The 16,168-nt window shown below is 42.5% G+C and overlaps 1 protein-coding gene across 15 annotated transcripts in view; it reads left to right on the forward strand.

Moving 5' to 3' along the window:
* Window positions 1–16,168, forward strand: part of auts2a (activator of transcription and developmental regulator AUTS2 a) — a 288,099-nt gene that overhangs the window by 47,080 nt on the left and 224,851 nt on the right. For 2 of the 15 annotated variants that reach the window (XM_054755155.1, XM_054755156.1), the window contains exon 1: window positions 10,573–10,780. The exons of the other annotated variants lie outside the window; for them this stretch is intronic. In XM_054755155.1, coding sequence (XP_054611130.1) covers window positions 10,730–10,780 — 51 coding nt within the window. In that variant the 5' untranslated portion in view covers window positions 10,573–10,729. Of the gene's footprint in view, window positions 1–10,572; window positions 10,781–16,168 lie in introns of those variants that run through there. 15 annotated transcript variants of the gene reach the window in all.

A 16,168-nucleotide genomic window follows, 5' to 3' on the forward strand; every position in this document is an offset into this window, starting at 1 on the left:
ACTCAAGGTGTCATCTTTTAAAAACACTATTTAAAACAGCACTAAATTCAGCACACGGCAACTTCATAATCAAAAGGTGTATATACAAATATTGAAATATGTCCCAATGTTACTTTAAAATAAAGAAAAGGCCAACATTTTAAAGGTTTCCCATAATGCATTGCGTCTGAGCAATTCATTGGGCTGCTGCAACCTTCCCTCCGTCACAGTTTCCCTGTCTGTTGGTCCTCTGGCTACCTCTGGTGGACAGAAGTAGCATTGCTGCTATTTTCTACAAGTATGCTTCTATGCTCTCCTCCAATGAAATGGTTTTCTCAACTGAAATGCATTATGGGAACACGTTGGGAACACGTTGGGTGTTTTTTCATATAAACTCGTATTGATACATGTTTGTATATTCCTGAGGTAGAACGTTTGAGTGTTATTTGCTGTGTGATGAGTTTAATGTTGTTTGTAAGATGAAACCGTGAGTCAGACTGGTATATTGAGTAATGAACTCCTGCAATTTCCAATGGGTTGACAATTATGAGTTTATTCATAGCTCGTGATTGGCTCCTGTCAAGTAAAGAGCTACGTGGTCCTTGTGCACCATAATAAGCCACTTTATGATGCGGGCACGTGAGGCTTGTACACTGGAAATTAGACATATGTGATAATACAGGTAATGTTTACAAAATACATGTACCACTGTTAAAAAAAAAAGCTACCAGTTTTTATAAGGTTATGTTTTTATGTGGCACTGATTTTGTTTTGTTTTTGTTTTTTTTGTCAGGCATTGAGATTTTGCACTTTTTTCAGCGGTCCTCCATAGTTGCTATTGGAGGAAAAAGTGAAACTTTTACGCTGTGACTGATTGCATGTGTTCACCCATCATCTAACATTATCATTCATTGGTGGGGAGTGCCTGTGCTTCGGACATTTTCTATTTTAAAATGTGTGTGAGGCATATTGAAGAGAGAAGGGTTCTGGAGATGAATCAAATCGAAGAATTACAAGTCACTTTTGTTGCAACATCAACGTCAAGCTAGCAGGAGGGTTAGGAGGGGAGGAAGCTGTGTGTCACAAATAGACATTTTTATGCATGTCTCAATTAAGTTGTCGTGGAACGTAACCCCCACTGCCGTGACAGTTTTGGCCGAGATGGTTTCCCAGACAAGGAACGCCAGATAATCTCGTATTCTCTCCCACTCTTGTGCCCTCATAACAATGCCAGTTGGCCGCTGCGTGGTTGAGGAGGTGGCGGCCTGCTCCGCCTGCTTTTCCCGTAGCCCCGAGGCAAAGCGAGCAAAATAGCCATCTGTGATTTACCCCGACTGGGAGTTGCCTGCCACGGCCCTGGGGGAGGATAAGAAGCAATAAATCCTCCTGAGAACATCCATGCATCCTCATATCTCTGCTTTGACAAATTCATGTGCTTGGCTCTGTCAACACTCTTTGTCATGTTTTGGTAATGTTTCACACAGAAGCTGTGCTTTATAAAGCGTAGTTGCCACTTTATGTCAACTAGCTAGACTTTCAAATCTTTTGCCAATCTGATTTTGAAGTCCTCATGACACCAAAAAAAAAAAAAAAACAATAAAAAAAATGAAAAGCATTCATTTAATAAGATGTTTTTGTCCTACTGCTGTCGTTCGCCAGTAATCTCATATAAAATATGACTCAAACAAAGGAACCCCCCCCCATAGGCGGAATAGGTGCTTCCCATCACGTGCTTTCTTACCTGCCTCTTTTTAGCTGTTTTTATATCTTTACGCACAGAAAGGAGAAAGACGTGTGTTCATGTCTCACGTAAGGATTGTGGATGATGGGCAAAATTCTAAAAAAAAGCCTTTCCTTTAAAGGGGCAATTGTTGGACTTTAAACAGAGAGCAGGCAGGTGATGCAACAGTATGCTCTGCATGGTTCCAGTCTCCTGATTAGTAAACGGTACCAGGAGTCATGCGGCTTGCTGGGGTTATTTTTGTGAGGTGGTGGCACCCTCTGCTGCTCGATGAAGAGAATGCTTTAAATCATGGAGATACATGCCTTTTTGCATTCCGCTGCCAAGACATGTCTCTAACTGTCCTATTACTCATCGGCTTCAATGAGTTAAATCAGCCTTTCAAAGGACGCATGACTGATCGATGGCGATTAGCTGTGATGTACAACACGGCAGTTGCTCTTTTGGAAAAATGAGCATAATTACCCTTGAATGGTCAGTTTATAAAAGCCGTGCTCAGAACAAAGCCATATTGAATACGATTAAGACCTCTGGGTTCCAGCCTCAGCAGCCAACATGAGTTAGCTGTGTTTAATGAAGGCACAGTGGCAGACACACGCTGATAGACGCTTGCATATGCTCCGTCTCTCTTACTGTCTTATTACGGTCTATCGTGGAGCCAATTTGCTGTGATGTTCCCTGCTGGTGGGCGATAATGATGCTAAAATAAGTAGGGCTTATTATCCAGTGACACATTAGAGCCAGGCAGGGCTGTCTGCACACAAGCACTTCTTCCAGCTATCAATATGAGAGGGAGGGCGGAAGGGGGGGGCGTATTAGAGCACAGGCTGAAGTGCTTTCTTTGTGTGTGTGAGAGCTTGTCAGTGTAGTGAAAAGCAAATGTCCTACGTATGTCAATGTCACACTTACACAGCGCTGACAGGCTTTCATGAGCTAAGTCATTGTTGATATTCTTTCGTTCACATATTTGCATGTCAACAGTTGCATTGAAGCTGTGTTTAAAGATCTGTAGTTTTAAAGACAGCCGATACAGTTGCTTGTAGCTGTGTTTCCTGTGTATCTGTACATTAGTGTGGGTGTCAGCGCTACTGGTTGTTTCACTGTTGGCGTAATGAATACACTGGAAACCACTGTACAAAAAAGTCACCCTATGTAATATTAGATATGTGGAGCTGTTTTATTGGTTGTATTTTGCGGACTACTGCAAGTTTATAAATGTAAAAATATAGAGAATTTTGGATAATTTTTAGTACTGGGCGATGCTAGAAATCTTGGTATGGATCTGATGCCAAGTAATTAATTATCAGGCCAGTATTGCCTTTAGTTTGTTGATCATAAATATAATAAGAATAAAATACAGCAAAATATTTAATACAAGAATATAAGACAATGTAATGCCAGTCAATGTTAATAATACAATTATTCCAATTATTTGTTTGAGCAAGAATGAAGTCAGTAGTGTAAAACTAGTAAACAAATGCAAAAAGTACTATTGGCTGTCGCACAAATCCTTTGTTTTGTCCTCCTTTGTCCAAGAACTTACCCTGTGGGTTTATTAATGAGTCATCTTTAGTGTGTTACTTTTTGCATTCATCCATTTTTTTATCTAGCGCCTTTTTATAAAAAGACATTTTGATGCGTCGGGCTTCTTGTGCTTTGAGTTGTTGGCTGTCATAGTGTTTGGGCTTGTTTAGTATCAGCTGAGGCTCCCATTGTAGTGGGGAGGGCAAGGTAAGGAGCGGAGAGTAGAGGAGAGGTGAAAAAATGGAGGCGCATGTGAGAGTTGTCAGCTCAGTGAATGGGAAATGTACTTTTCAAATACGCTCCGACGGCACCACTGATAAATGTAGAGAGACATGCCCTCTTTGTGAGAAGCAGTTTGCTTATCACCGATGCAAATAGCCTTGCAAGGATTCATTCACTACATCCATGCATCGATTTATATTCCAACGACAACTATCTGTGTTTAGCAAGTTTACACGCTGCCGGCATATGTCGATCTAACATCGTTTATAAAGGAATCGTTAAGAGGAAATAAAGCATTGGATTGAAGCACGGCAGCTTGTTTAAAAGAGTATCAGCCCTGCCAACAAGGTGTCCCCCAATTCATGACACGGGTGCTTTTTCAGCTCAATAACTTGGTAACTGGGCAAACATGTTTCCTCTGTGTGTCTGGTATTTGTTTGGTTGACCTGAGATTTGCTGCCATTATTGTACCTCCGCTGCATCTTTCTTCTTGCCTCCAGCTCTCCAGCAGACTTGCACTCCAAACTGTAGACAAGAAAATGGTGAGACAAAACAAGGAAAGCAGCAGTTGAGGGTGAAATGCATGTCAGGGAGCGTGGAGAGTGCAAGTATGTTTGTTGTTACTTTGTTCCCGAAACAAATGATATAAGAACAGTATGAGTGAAATGCAATGTAAGGCGTATCTTTTCCTATACATCCCCCCCCCACCGCTTACTGGATGCATTTCCCCTGTCAATGCTACATGTGTAGTTCACAGGTTACAATCAATACTGTGCACTCTTCACCCTTCTCAAAGAGTTGCTGTCTCTTCTCCACTATTCCTCCTCAGTCTTGCTACAGAGCGTAAACATGAGGTGGAGTCTATTCTTCAGGAATGTTCAGTTTTGAATGTAGACATTCCAAAGTAAGAGCCACAGTGTGAGTCTATGCACCGGTATCACAAGCACGGACATACGTAGCCGAGGCATTGAATGACTTCAATGCAGACTTTACACAATCACCGATTGGTGAGTTTCAAGAGTTTTATTGTCATGTGCATGGTTTAAATCGACCAACAACCGATGTGATCCATGTGAGAGCAGAACGTCTATATGAACACTATTTTCACCATTTTTGCCATGCCCCAAACTGAGATGCAAGCTTTTAAAAGCAGGGCTGAGTGATTTGGGAAAATAATCAAATTGCGATTCCAGCCCCGTGCGTGCGTACTCTGGAAAGTGCTCGTCACTGCTGTCCTTCCATAGAGAGGAAAAGCCAGTGTTTTGTGTGCTTTTTTGACAGCAGCAGCACCAGCTGGAGAGCAGCAAGTCAAATGGATTATCATATACTACTATTATTATTATTATTATTGTTCCGACACCTGGACCACCTTTTTGAGGGCTTTAACATACTGAAAAAACAAGTCTTGCAATCACTTGCATCCTGACGACACATGGAAGTCATCAAAGACCGTACACTCTAAGATGCAGAGGTAGTCAGCCATTTTGGTTTGCAGGTGCCGTTTTGGGGGATTTGGGCCATTTCCAGTTTATCGTTGTTCTCTGATGTTTTTAATTTTGGATGGAAAACATATCGTGTCAAACTTTCAAAATTCAAGGATTGTGGATGGCTTGTGTTTTGTCTTTCTTGTCCACTCCAAAGAAGCTCCACACCGCCAACAGGCTTCAGTTTCCGGGTTCCGGGTCTCCATTTTGTTAGCAAGCTAATAGGTTCATACCAAAGACGTTTTGTGATAAAAATACATTAAGAACACAGCAGGACTCCCGCAGTCTATTAATAACACAGCTAGGCGTGCACCATATTGTATGCTAACCGAAAAAGGTAAGCAAATTGAGGCAAAATTGTGGCGAACACTAAATGTTTTAAGCCCTGCTGTAAATGACATGTATTTGTACAATTTCACAAACGTAGAGTGGCTTCCAATAAACCAACAAAGCAATTTAATAACTTAACACTAACTTAACAACTAACTTCATAGTTTTTTGAAGGTGCGTGTTTCAAAGGTTTGTTAAATGATCATTTATGAACGGCCACCTGCACCATGACAGCCAGTTTATCGCTGTCGGTAACGTAAGTAAATTGAAGATTAAAGAGCTGGTTCTCCACCAGACTAAAATGAAAAGCCCAGCTGGAGTGTGCAGTACAACAGGTCACACGGAAATATCTCTTTGTGTTGCTCATCCCACCCACTCAAGCCCATTTGTATCTTCTTCTTTCCTCCAGTTGGTTTGTTTGAGAGCTTGGAATAAAATATGTCATCTTATTACATTTTGTACAGTCTTTGCACACTGACCACCGTCAGAAATGAAAGGGATAGTTGGGATGTTTTGCCATGAAGTTGGATGACATGTATGACATGTATGACATGTATGACATGTATGACATCCCCATCAGCAGTGTCGTACATCAATGGTGACTTATACAGTGGACGTATACAGTGGATGCAGGAACAGGAAGTCAGGAAGATACACAATAAGGAAATTGCACTGCATAACGACGCTATGAAAATGATGTTTTCCATTCACATTATTTTGACAGTTTAATATAATTCCTGCTCTATAGTAAACATGACATGCACAGTAGAAATAAAGAAATAGCTCCCTCTGTTTGGGTGCTGTTACTGTTATAGAAAACAAGTTAATACATTCTGTCCGTTGTTTGTGTTGCTCGGGTAGAGCTAGCATTTGCTATGAATTAAACAGAGGAAAAAAGCCATTAACATGCAATCGATAAGCCCGCTGCCCCAAGTTGTTTTCTTACATCTCAGTTGGGCTTTTAGTCTGTTTTACTGCACATGCAAAACTTGTGGTTAGCATCAGTGAAGCCCGCAGCAGGCCGTCTCTTGTAGCCATGCTTTTTAGACCCCTCCACCCCTCTTCTTCCACTACTTGTTCTGTCTGTAAGCAATTAGCCCGTGTTTATCCCCGCTTCCTGCTTTCATCTGGTCCAGCCAGTCACGGCAGGGACAACTGGGGTTTTGGACCATTTCCCTCGTAGTGCAGAGGGGAAGGAGAATGCGTGCAAAGACATTCAAGGAGGACGGAGGTGAACTAAAACATCACAGAGCTGGACATGCCTCCTGCATCTGAAAGTCAGTGAATGATGGAACTATTTCACCTCCCATTTCTCTTGGGAGCCCATTTCCCAATCTTCAACCAGACCCCTGTCCAACCAGCCGGCTGACTTTGTCTCACAGTTGGTTCCAAATCGAGGCATGGCTGGTGTATGTTTTTATACATGTGTGCATGTGCATCCACCTGCTCTTCCCCATCTGGCCTTTTCAAGGTGAGGGCACTACATCATAGCGTTTGGATATGCTAGACACAAAACAGCTCCGGAATATGTTCCAGGTTGTGAAAATACTCCAAAACTGTTTAAAAACAGACCTCATGAAAAAACAACTCTCTTTTAAAATATTGTGACAATGGAAATGTAGGCATGATTTCTGTGCAATGTACAATGGAGCCTGGTTTTTGTACGAGAGTAATTACATGAATTCAGTACTGTGCAGTCAGGGCCAGCAAGGCCTTCTCTGCTGGCCTAACCATTACCAGAAGCACTGACCTCGATTTCCACCTTCTATGCCGCTTATCCTCATCAGGGTCACGTATGGTCAGCCTAGCCCAGCTGACTTTGGGGTGCGACTGGTCGCCTGCCAATCACAGGGCACATATAGACAAACAACCATTCACACTCACATTCACACCTATCGACAATTTAGAGCCGCCAACTAACCTAACGTGCATGTTTTTGAAATGTGGGAGGAAACCGCATGCACGGGGGAGAACATGCAAACTCCACACAGAGATGCCCGATTCAAGATTGGAACCCAGGTCTTCCCAATCTCCTGACTTTGTGGCCAACATGCTAACCACTAGGCCACCGCGCGGCCCATTTGTTCCCTTAAATGATACTACTTTATTCTTAAGAGTTCATTATCTTCATTTCATAGCGTGCTTCTTGGGTGCACTGCTTCCAGTAGTCTATGTGCATGTTAGATTTTTGATATATTTTATTTTTGTCCTATCAGATTTCAGCTTCCATGTGTTTAATCTGCCCAAGGCCGTTAGATTCACGAGTGTTGGCCGCTGTCACATACACACTATTAGCAATGGCGTTGTTTCCTTGTTTTGTTTTTTTTAGCCAAACTTCTGATTCAACTCTCAGGGCTAGCTTGCAGGCCCCCATTTCTGATCAGAGCAAAACCGTTCAACAACATATGATACGCTTACAATGGAGGAACTCGGCATCTCTGGTATTTTACTGAAAAGGTTTTATATTTTTGCCGTTATTTGATATATATTGCTTGGAACTGCTTCAGATGATGTTGTAGTGTAGATGTTTGGACTTGTCTGAACCGAGCCGTTCTATTTATGCTCGGCACATTTGGCTGAGCGCCAGCCTTACAAGCACCGGTGCACCGCCGATCCCCGGTGGAAGTTAGTCACTAACTCGACGTTACTAGCAGTAATGTAAGTCAGGCGTATTGGTGACTATGTAACCAAATGTAAGGGTACTTATGTTAGTAGCGATAGAGTGTTGGTTTTGCGACAGTCAGCGCTAATGACTGTGTCGCTCTGCACGGGTGCTATGGCACATACTGACAATCATTATTGTTTGTTTTTTTTTATACTAGCTTTCACGGTGTCTGGTGAAAAAAAAAAAGCGAAGGTATACCAAATGCACTGCCTGCCACTGCAATAGTTCCATCCTTCCATCCCTTGTTGATACCACTCCGAACATCGCAACGTCTTTATTATGTGTGCGTGTGCGGCCTAAGTAAACAGAAAGACAAAGATAAACAATAAGTGGATATTCTTCTCACTAACACTCAAAGTAACTCACTCTTGAACGGTAATCTGTACAACCTAATCATTAAGCTCACACATGGGTTCGTATAACGCACACAAAGACGAACGCCTCCATAATTTTCTCCTTTTGCTTGTGTCGGAGCAGGACCTAACTAGCACTGTGCTGGCCAGGTGCTGGTCGCATGATGCTGCATTTGAGTATGCTCGGAAATCCCAGAAAATACACTCAAATCATGTGACTTCAACTTGAATTACGTGGTGTGTTTGAACGCAGCCCCTCATTGCTCATAACAGCACAGTTAAAGTGTGATTCAAATGTTCTGCTACTATGAAAGCGACTACTGTACTGTACTGTTAGGCAAACAGACTATCCGAGGTTCATATGGAGCTCTTAATACATACAAATATGTCAAATCCTGTCCTGTCAATTATCTTTTGTTAATAAAAGAACGTAAAAATGGGCATAGTTCAGCAAATGGTGATTAATCATGATTAATTATTTTTGAAAACTGTCTAACACTTTTAGTCATTTGGCAGCCCTACAATAAATACGTTTCAAAGCCCCACAAAGTATTCTACTGTCAGGCATAGCTCCCACAGAGGAGAAAAGGTTATTTCAGATCCACACTGACCATTAAAAAAGTTTTGGTGCGCTCCACAGCAGCAGTCATGTATATTATGTGAGACAGTCTGCTGCTATCATCTCCAGTGTTAGCAGGAGGAGAGGGCGCGGGTGCTAAAGTGATTTCCTGGCTGTGGCTTAGATGGGAAGCATATTATCCGGCCATCGGCTTCATTCCTCATATCTCTCTGTGTGTTGAGAGAAGGAAATGACCTTTGTGCTGGTGGCCAATACAGCCTGCGGAGCAGAAGAGATACAACAGAGAGAATGAAGATCTGCTCTTAATCTCTTCATGTAGAAACCCTTTCCTACATCCCAATGATGACAGTATAATAATATATACTATATATAATGACATAAAGGCATGTGTAACAATGGCTTAGATTTATGTAGCGCCTCTTTCCGAGACACCCGAAACGAACGACAGTGACCCAAAGTACCGTGGCAATCTACCGGTAGCTCTCCATCACGTAGTGGGCACGCTGGTATAGATTATGTAGACACGGCTTGACAAGGATCGCTTGTAATCGCCCACATGTGACTTTCTTAGCCTCCAAGGGATGCATCGCCTCCGGTGCGTGTACATTTTCTGAAAGCGGAAGGAATCCCGGCTGATGGAAATCGAAAAGAAATATCTCAAATTTGGTGCACCGACTCACGTCTCCCACCATTTTGCCTGCAGAAATAATGAACTCCTTAACCTTTTCTTCTTACACACTTTTCTAGGTAATTGTTGTGATATGATGCGGAGTACAGGTCTGAAACAGCTCAAGAAAACCAAGCACAACAAGCCTACAGTCCTCGGCGCGGTGCAGTGATACTCTAACCTACTTTTTCATGTGTTTGTGGATCCACAGTAGCTCTGCCAGGCTGCCGTACGGGCACAAGGATAGCCGTGGGGTAGGTGATGAAGCATAAGCATGCATGCGTGTGCAAGCGAGTGAGCGAGCCAGCAGGCGAGCTGTCACTTAATATTACAGCACCACAGGGTCTTCCAAAATGACATCACAAGGGTGGAAATTGAAGAGTGGACTCAGAAAGAAGTACACCGGGAACAAAGTGTACAAGACATCCCACGCACCGACACCCGCCTCCCCCGGCTCCCTCCAGTCTAACAAACATCATGTTTGTTTTTCATTAGATTAAAGGTTCTTCCTGTGGTTTTTGGGAAGCATGGTTACTGGAGTTCCGGGGGTTGTGTGGGCTTGACTACGGGGAGGAGAGAGGCTGCATTTGTCCTCAGCCTTCATAGATTTACAGCATTAAAGGAAAACTACACTTTTTTTTTTAAATTTTACCCATCATCCACTATCCTTATGAAAGGATTCTGTGGATGATGATGATTCTGTGGATTTTCTGTGCTTTCTGTGATTGAAATAGATAGAGAAAGGATTTTAGCAACATCACACTCATTAAGTTGAATGCTGCATTAGACACTTGTCGTAGAAAAGACACAAATGATCCAGCCTTTAACAGGACGTTTAGGGAGAGAGGTAGAAGACCTTGAGGGAGGCATGCACCTCAACTGGCATTTGCCACTACGACTGGATCCTATCTGTGGAGCTCTTCTGTCAGCCATCCAAGCCTGCCATGCACACACACACACACACACACACACACACACACACACACACACACACACACACACACTGCACACAAGACGAGAGAAGGGGAGAAACAGTTGCAAGCTTAGAAGCTTGAAGTCAGCCACACTGAGATAGAACAAGCGAGGAGCGGCAGAAGACAAAAGCTTAGCATCGTCAACATTAGCATTTGGAAGACATTTTTTCTGTGGACTTTCACTTTCACTTTGCAACACTGGAGAGAAGGATGATCAAGTCCAGTTGGTTCTATGTCAAGTTCAAATATAACGATGAAAAGGTGAGTCCATTTAAATCTTTGTGTGTTACTTCTTTGAGCTCATAGTGTCAAACTGGCAAACACTGAGCAATCCTGTGTAGAGTGTTCATGAAAATGGGCTAAAGGTGCAGTTGAGCATGGATAGTCTTTCCAGACATGCTTTTATCTTCTTCAGTGCCTGTTTTAAATTCATAGAAAAGCTTAGATTTGTAGGCCTGTGATAAAGTGTAGGTTAAATACATTCTCTGTGTAATTTCACTCCTGGGAACAGCAACTTGTGGATGCTGATAGTGCATTTTCACATAAATACTATATTTCATCGGAGAAAAAGCTTTACCTTAGATAGCTTATGTAACAGAAATGAGACCGCGGGGAGTAGTAATCATCTCTGGTGTGATGATGGCGTTACGTGGTGCTTTGTCCAAATGTTTGCGTCCGTGCTAATGATGAAGATGGCTCTTCAGTCCGTTACCCAGTCATGTGGGCACGGAGGAAGTTAATCAGCCGGACGTCCGCCACTAGTGACCATCCGGTCAGCTAGCTGTCATTGAGCTCAGGCTTCTGGTCATGCCTCAAATCTGACTGCATTTGAATCATGACTAGCGGTTTTCTGGTCATGACCCCTTTCACTCATCAGATTAGCCCCTTATCACCATCTGCCTGTAGGATCGATAGAAATATGAAATTCCATGCCATTCATGCTTGACTTCATACAGTTGACATTTGATGCGGTGGAAAAAACAGTTTGCCCGGCTTTGTCGTAATTCCAATTATCGTTTCACTAAGAGTGTCTTAAGCGGCCTCCCTTTGTGGAGTTTGCACCAGAATGCATTTGCCAAAGCAGCAATGCCGCATTTAAGAGAAACTTGGCCAAGGAACCACAGTTGGAAGACAAGTTAAAGCAGCCATGACAGCAACAGTTCCTGTTGGCAGTATCTAGCGTAAAAGTACAGATGGGAGCTCGGCACCTTGCTTCCGTTACTTTACCCATCCCATCTGGCTTCAGCCGAGAACATTTCTGCTTCGGGTTTTATCCAAATAAGATTCTAAAGAATCACGCAACCGGTGACTAACTGGTGTCATTTCAAAGCAGAGATGTTGAAAAGATGAAAATCCATGTTTCCACCAAGCCATTACGATCAGTTTGATTTGGCACTACGGGTGTCAGACAAGACGGTACGCCAGATTGGGCCTACGAGAAGAGACAACGAGAGGAGACAGTGAACGGCAAAAAGCTAACAAAGAAGAAAAGTGACATTGTCCTTCCTCATTGTCGGGACGCATGACTGCGTATTATTCTGCCTACCTATTCTTCTGCACACATAACGAGCTCTCTTGTTCTCCGTAAAGCGAGGGCCGGCTATATTACATTTTCAACCAAACCAAACTTTTACCAAATGTCCGTGGAGGTCGGACTTTCACAATAAAACGACCCCCCTTCAATAGGTTCAGCCCTTGCCTGTATCATGGTTTTCTAAAAGTGTTTTTTAACCTGTTTATAGCTGTTAATCGCGTGTACGTGGAGGTCACCAACCCAATGCAGGACTGTACGTTGAACTGTAATATTACGTGACATACTGTACAGTATGTCTACAGCATCCCACACCAGCCAGCTATATATAGCACAGTATAGCTGTGCCGTATTGTGAAAAGAAGGACAATACCTTGGGACCCTTTGCAATGGAAACGCAAAATGAATTTTCTCTGTCGAAATGGGCCTTGTGATTTTCATATCCATCTGTTGTTGCCTGTGATGTATTTGAGAACCTCTTCTTTAACCATGTGCGTAAACACCAAACAGTGTTTTAAGTCTGTTAGAACTGCAACAAATACAAATGAATACTGGTGCCTGGAGGAGTCCTTGAATGTACCGTACCTCATCCCAGTGCTCAGGTCATTTTGGTCTTCTTTACACTGCGCTAGCTAATGTGTCAACACATCAGCAAATATGCATACGTTATAGCGATCTAATTTATCTCATGTATTATGTATTGTTGTTGCTTCATTTATTGGTATTTATGTTTCTGATGTTCTTATTCATTTTCTTGTGTTTTGCTTGTGTTTTTCTTTCTTTTTTTGGGAGAATGAACAGAACAAGAATTTCATTGCATAGCAGAACTGCCTGTTTTACTGTGCATATGACAATAAAACTCTTGAATCTTGAATCTTGTGTAAAACTAAGACAGGATCAACATCAAATCAAATAATTTGATGTTGAAATACATTTAATATTTTGAAGGGCCAAAGGGGTGAGTTTGGGAAGATCTTGGAACGGATTAGGCTATTTACATGTATTTTACGCTTTGCATAATATAAAAACCCTATGACATAAGGGTTCTCGGAACGGATTATTTACATTGTAGGGGTGTCTACTGTATTTCCAAAATTGATATCCCTTTGTATAAAATTAGATCTAGATATTTACAAATGATTGTATTTTTTTACTTTGTTTGGTGGGGACCGCTGCCTGACAGCATGCTTGGGGATGTGATATGCTCATTTCCACGTTTGAAAGTACTGTAGTAATGCCACTTTGGTAGAATTGGCGTCTATATTTTATAATGTAAGACTAATGTCTAAATCAACAAATGTAACCGTTGAATCGCATCGAATTGAATCAAATGGTGTCGTTTGTACACTGTATCGTATTGTTCTGTTTTTCTAATATATCGTTTTTGAATCGTATCATAACCCATGTATCTTGATGCGCTTTGAATTGTCTACCACAAAGAGAGTTACATCTCTAGTATGTTTAATATGATGTTTCTTCCAATCTAAAAATGAAATGACACTGGACGTGTGAGGTGTCCGAGTGTATCAGAGGAAAAGCAGACGTATGGTTTATGCAGCCATCTGCTTCTCATGCCGCAAGCTGTCTGGCCAGTCTCTCTGTGATTGTGTGTGATCGACAGGCACGCTTTCAACATGCCAGTAGGAAATGACCTTAAACAAGCGCTGCCATTTTTGACTGAATGCTTGTCTTTCCTGTTGACCCTGCCTCCCCTGCTCGCTGAATGGAAAGGGTGTAAAAGGGGCTCAAAACTCCGTGGCTTCTGGGTCAAGAACTCAGGGTCATCGTGTCTGGGGAAGGAATAATTGCTACCCCTGTGTGTGGGCTCATGTCCTAAAGTGAGAGGGCATAAGAGGGAGGGAGGCTAGAAGGTTGGCTAGATTTCTCCGAGTGGAAAGAGAACATAACACCACAGTCTTTCTTTCAGCTCTTTATCCTCTAAGCCGTTGCCAAGGCCCCCCAGTAGGCCAACTCTGGGGCCGCAACCCACAGAGGGCCAACAGACTTGACTCACACTGGACTAATTCAATTAAACACACACTGGGTGCTGGTTTCTACAGATAGCTGCACTCGGAGAAAGACTAGTACATGCACCTTGTGACTGATGCCTCTGTGAGTGTTCATTTATCAGTATTTTGTTTAAATGAAGATTGCAGATTGGTTGTGTAACCTTCTAAGTAGTTGGCCGATTGGTTTGTCACATTGTTACATGAGGCCATGACATTCACCAACGTTATTTTTGATGCCGCCTTATTGTTGCTTTAGCAGAAACTGCCTTTGTCACTCCCCCCCCACTACAATGCACTTCTGTGGTCAACATCAACCTCATCTTTGTAATTACAAAGAAATCAAAGAAAGGTAAAAACACACTTGGAGAGTTAATCCTGTTAATCTTCACTGAGATGAAGTTGCCCGCAAGATATGCAGAGGTCTGACTTTGTTGAAAAGGAGCACCAACGACCGTGTACTATGACGACTGCAACCACTATAACGACCGTGAGCCACAGTTTGTGGGGTGTAAGTTATCATTTAGGGAGACTGATTACAGGATTTGATGATGTCATAGTTTGTGATGGACATGGTGTTGAAACTTTTCTTTGGTGGTTTGGTCTGTTTGAGACATAAACCCAAACCATACAACATACGTATCCATTCCCATTCTGTCAACAAAGTACTGCAAGGATGTACATTTCCATTATGAGTCTACTGGGATGCTGTTGGAGACGAGTTAGCATCAAGATTTAAAGCTCAAATGCAAATGTATTTGCTGCTTCAGAGGTTTGTCTCACATAATCATTCCTTTAGCTCGTGTTGTCCTGGGCCTACTTGACAAATAGTGCATGTGTTGAGCGGCCTGAAGGTTTTATCCCTTTGCCAATCCATCCATTCTTGGAGGACTTAAGTTTATTGGAGCCATTTTAGTCAAGCCAGTTTAAATGATTTATGCTTAAAAGCTGGAGCACTAAGAGGCTTAGAGGACTCTTGACCTTTGGGATGCTTGTCACAATGTGGGATCCGTCAGTTTTTATTTCCCTCTCCAGAAACGCTTACTTTCCAGACACATCCAAAGGGATTACAGATAATTCTGTGCAAATTCCAGATGTTTTCTCAGGCTGTGCACAGCAAGGAAACCTAGCACATCCCCTGTAAACATCTGTGTGACAAAACCCTTGACATAAAGATGAGACACAGAGGCTTAGAGAGAGAAAAGTCACATTACGAGTCAGATTTTCACTGTTAGATTTGTTCGTGAGGCAATAACTGACTCTTCAAAGCATCTTGCGTGTCTGCTTATGCTTGGCTTTAAAGGGAATGAGTGTAGTGTATATTTAAGTTATTTCGTGGTTAAACAGTTTGGAGTTTGGGCATCTGCTATTACAATTGTTGGCTTCACAGACCACCTAGAGTGAGTCTGACTTGCACTATGTCACAAATGTGAGTAGGCCTCACATTTCTGCAAATATTTATGAGATCTTTTCATGGAACAACGCTAAAGAAACAACACTTTGATACAATGTAGTCATTGTACAGCTTGGACAAACGTTTACATTTCCTATCCCGTCAAAATAAGAAAATAACTGAAAATAACGCAGCCATCGATGTCTAAACTGCTGGCAGCAAAAGTGACTACTACACCCCTCAGGAAAATGTATCAATAGTTAGCGTGGATACCAATATTTTCTAGCACTGCCTTACCTCTCGTGGGCATGGAGCTTGCTAGAACATCACAGGTTGACTCTGGAATCCCCTTTTAGGCCTCCATGACGACATCACAAACCTGGCAGATGTTAGACTCCTTGCGCTCCTCCACCTTTCATTTGAGGATACCCCACAAATGCGCAATAGGGTTTAAGTTCGTCACCTTTACCCTCTTTACCTTCTTTAACAAGGCAATGGTCATCTTGGAGGTGTTTTTGGGGTTGTAGCCATGCTGGAAGACTGCCGTACGACTCATTTTCCCAAGGGAGGGCATCATGCTCTGCTTCAGTATGCCACAGTACATGTTGGCATTCATCCCTTAATGACCTGTGCTTCCCAGTGCCATCAGCACTCATGCAGCCGGATACCGTAACGCTCTAACCACCATGCTTGACTGTTGACAAGACACACCTGTCTTT

Source organism: Dunckerocampus dactyliophorus, chromosome 16, assembly GCF_027744805.1.
Source record: "Dunckerocampus dactyliophorus isolate RoL2022-P2 chromosome 16, RoL_Ddac_1.1, whole genome shotgun sequence".
Taxonomy (NCBI): domain Eukaryota; kingdom Metazoa; phylum Chordata; class Actinopteri; order Syngnathiformes; family Syngnathidae; genus Dunckerocampus; species Dunckerocampus dactyliophorus.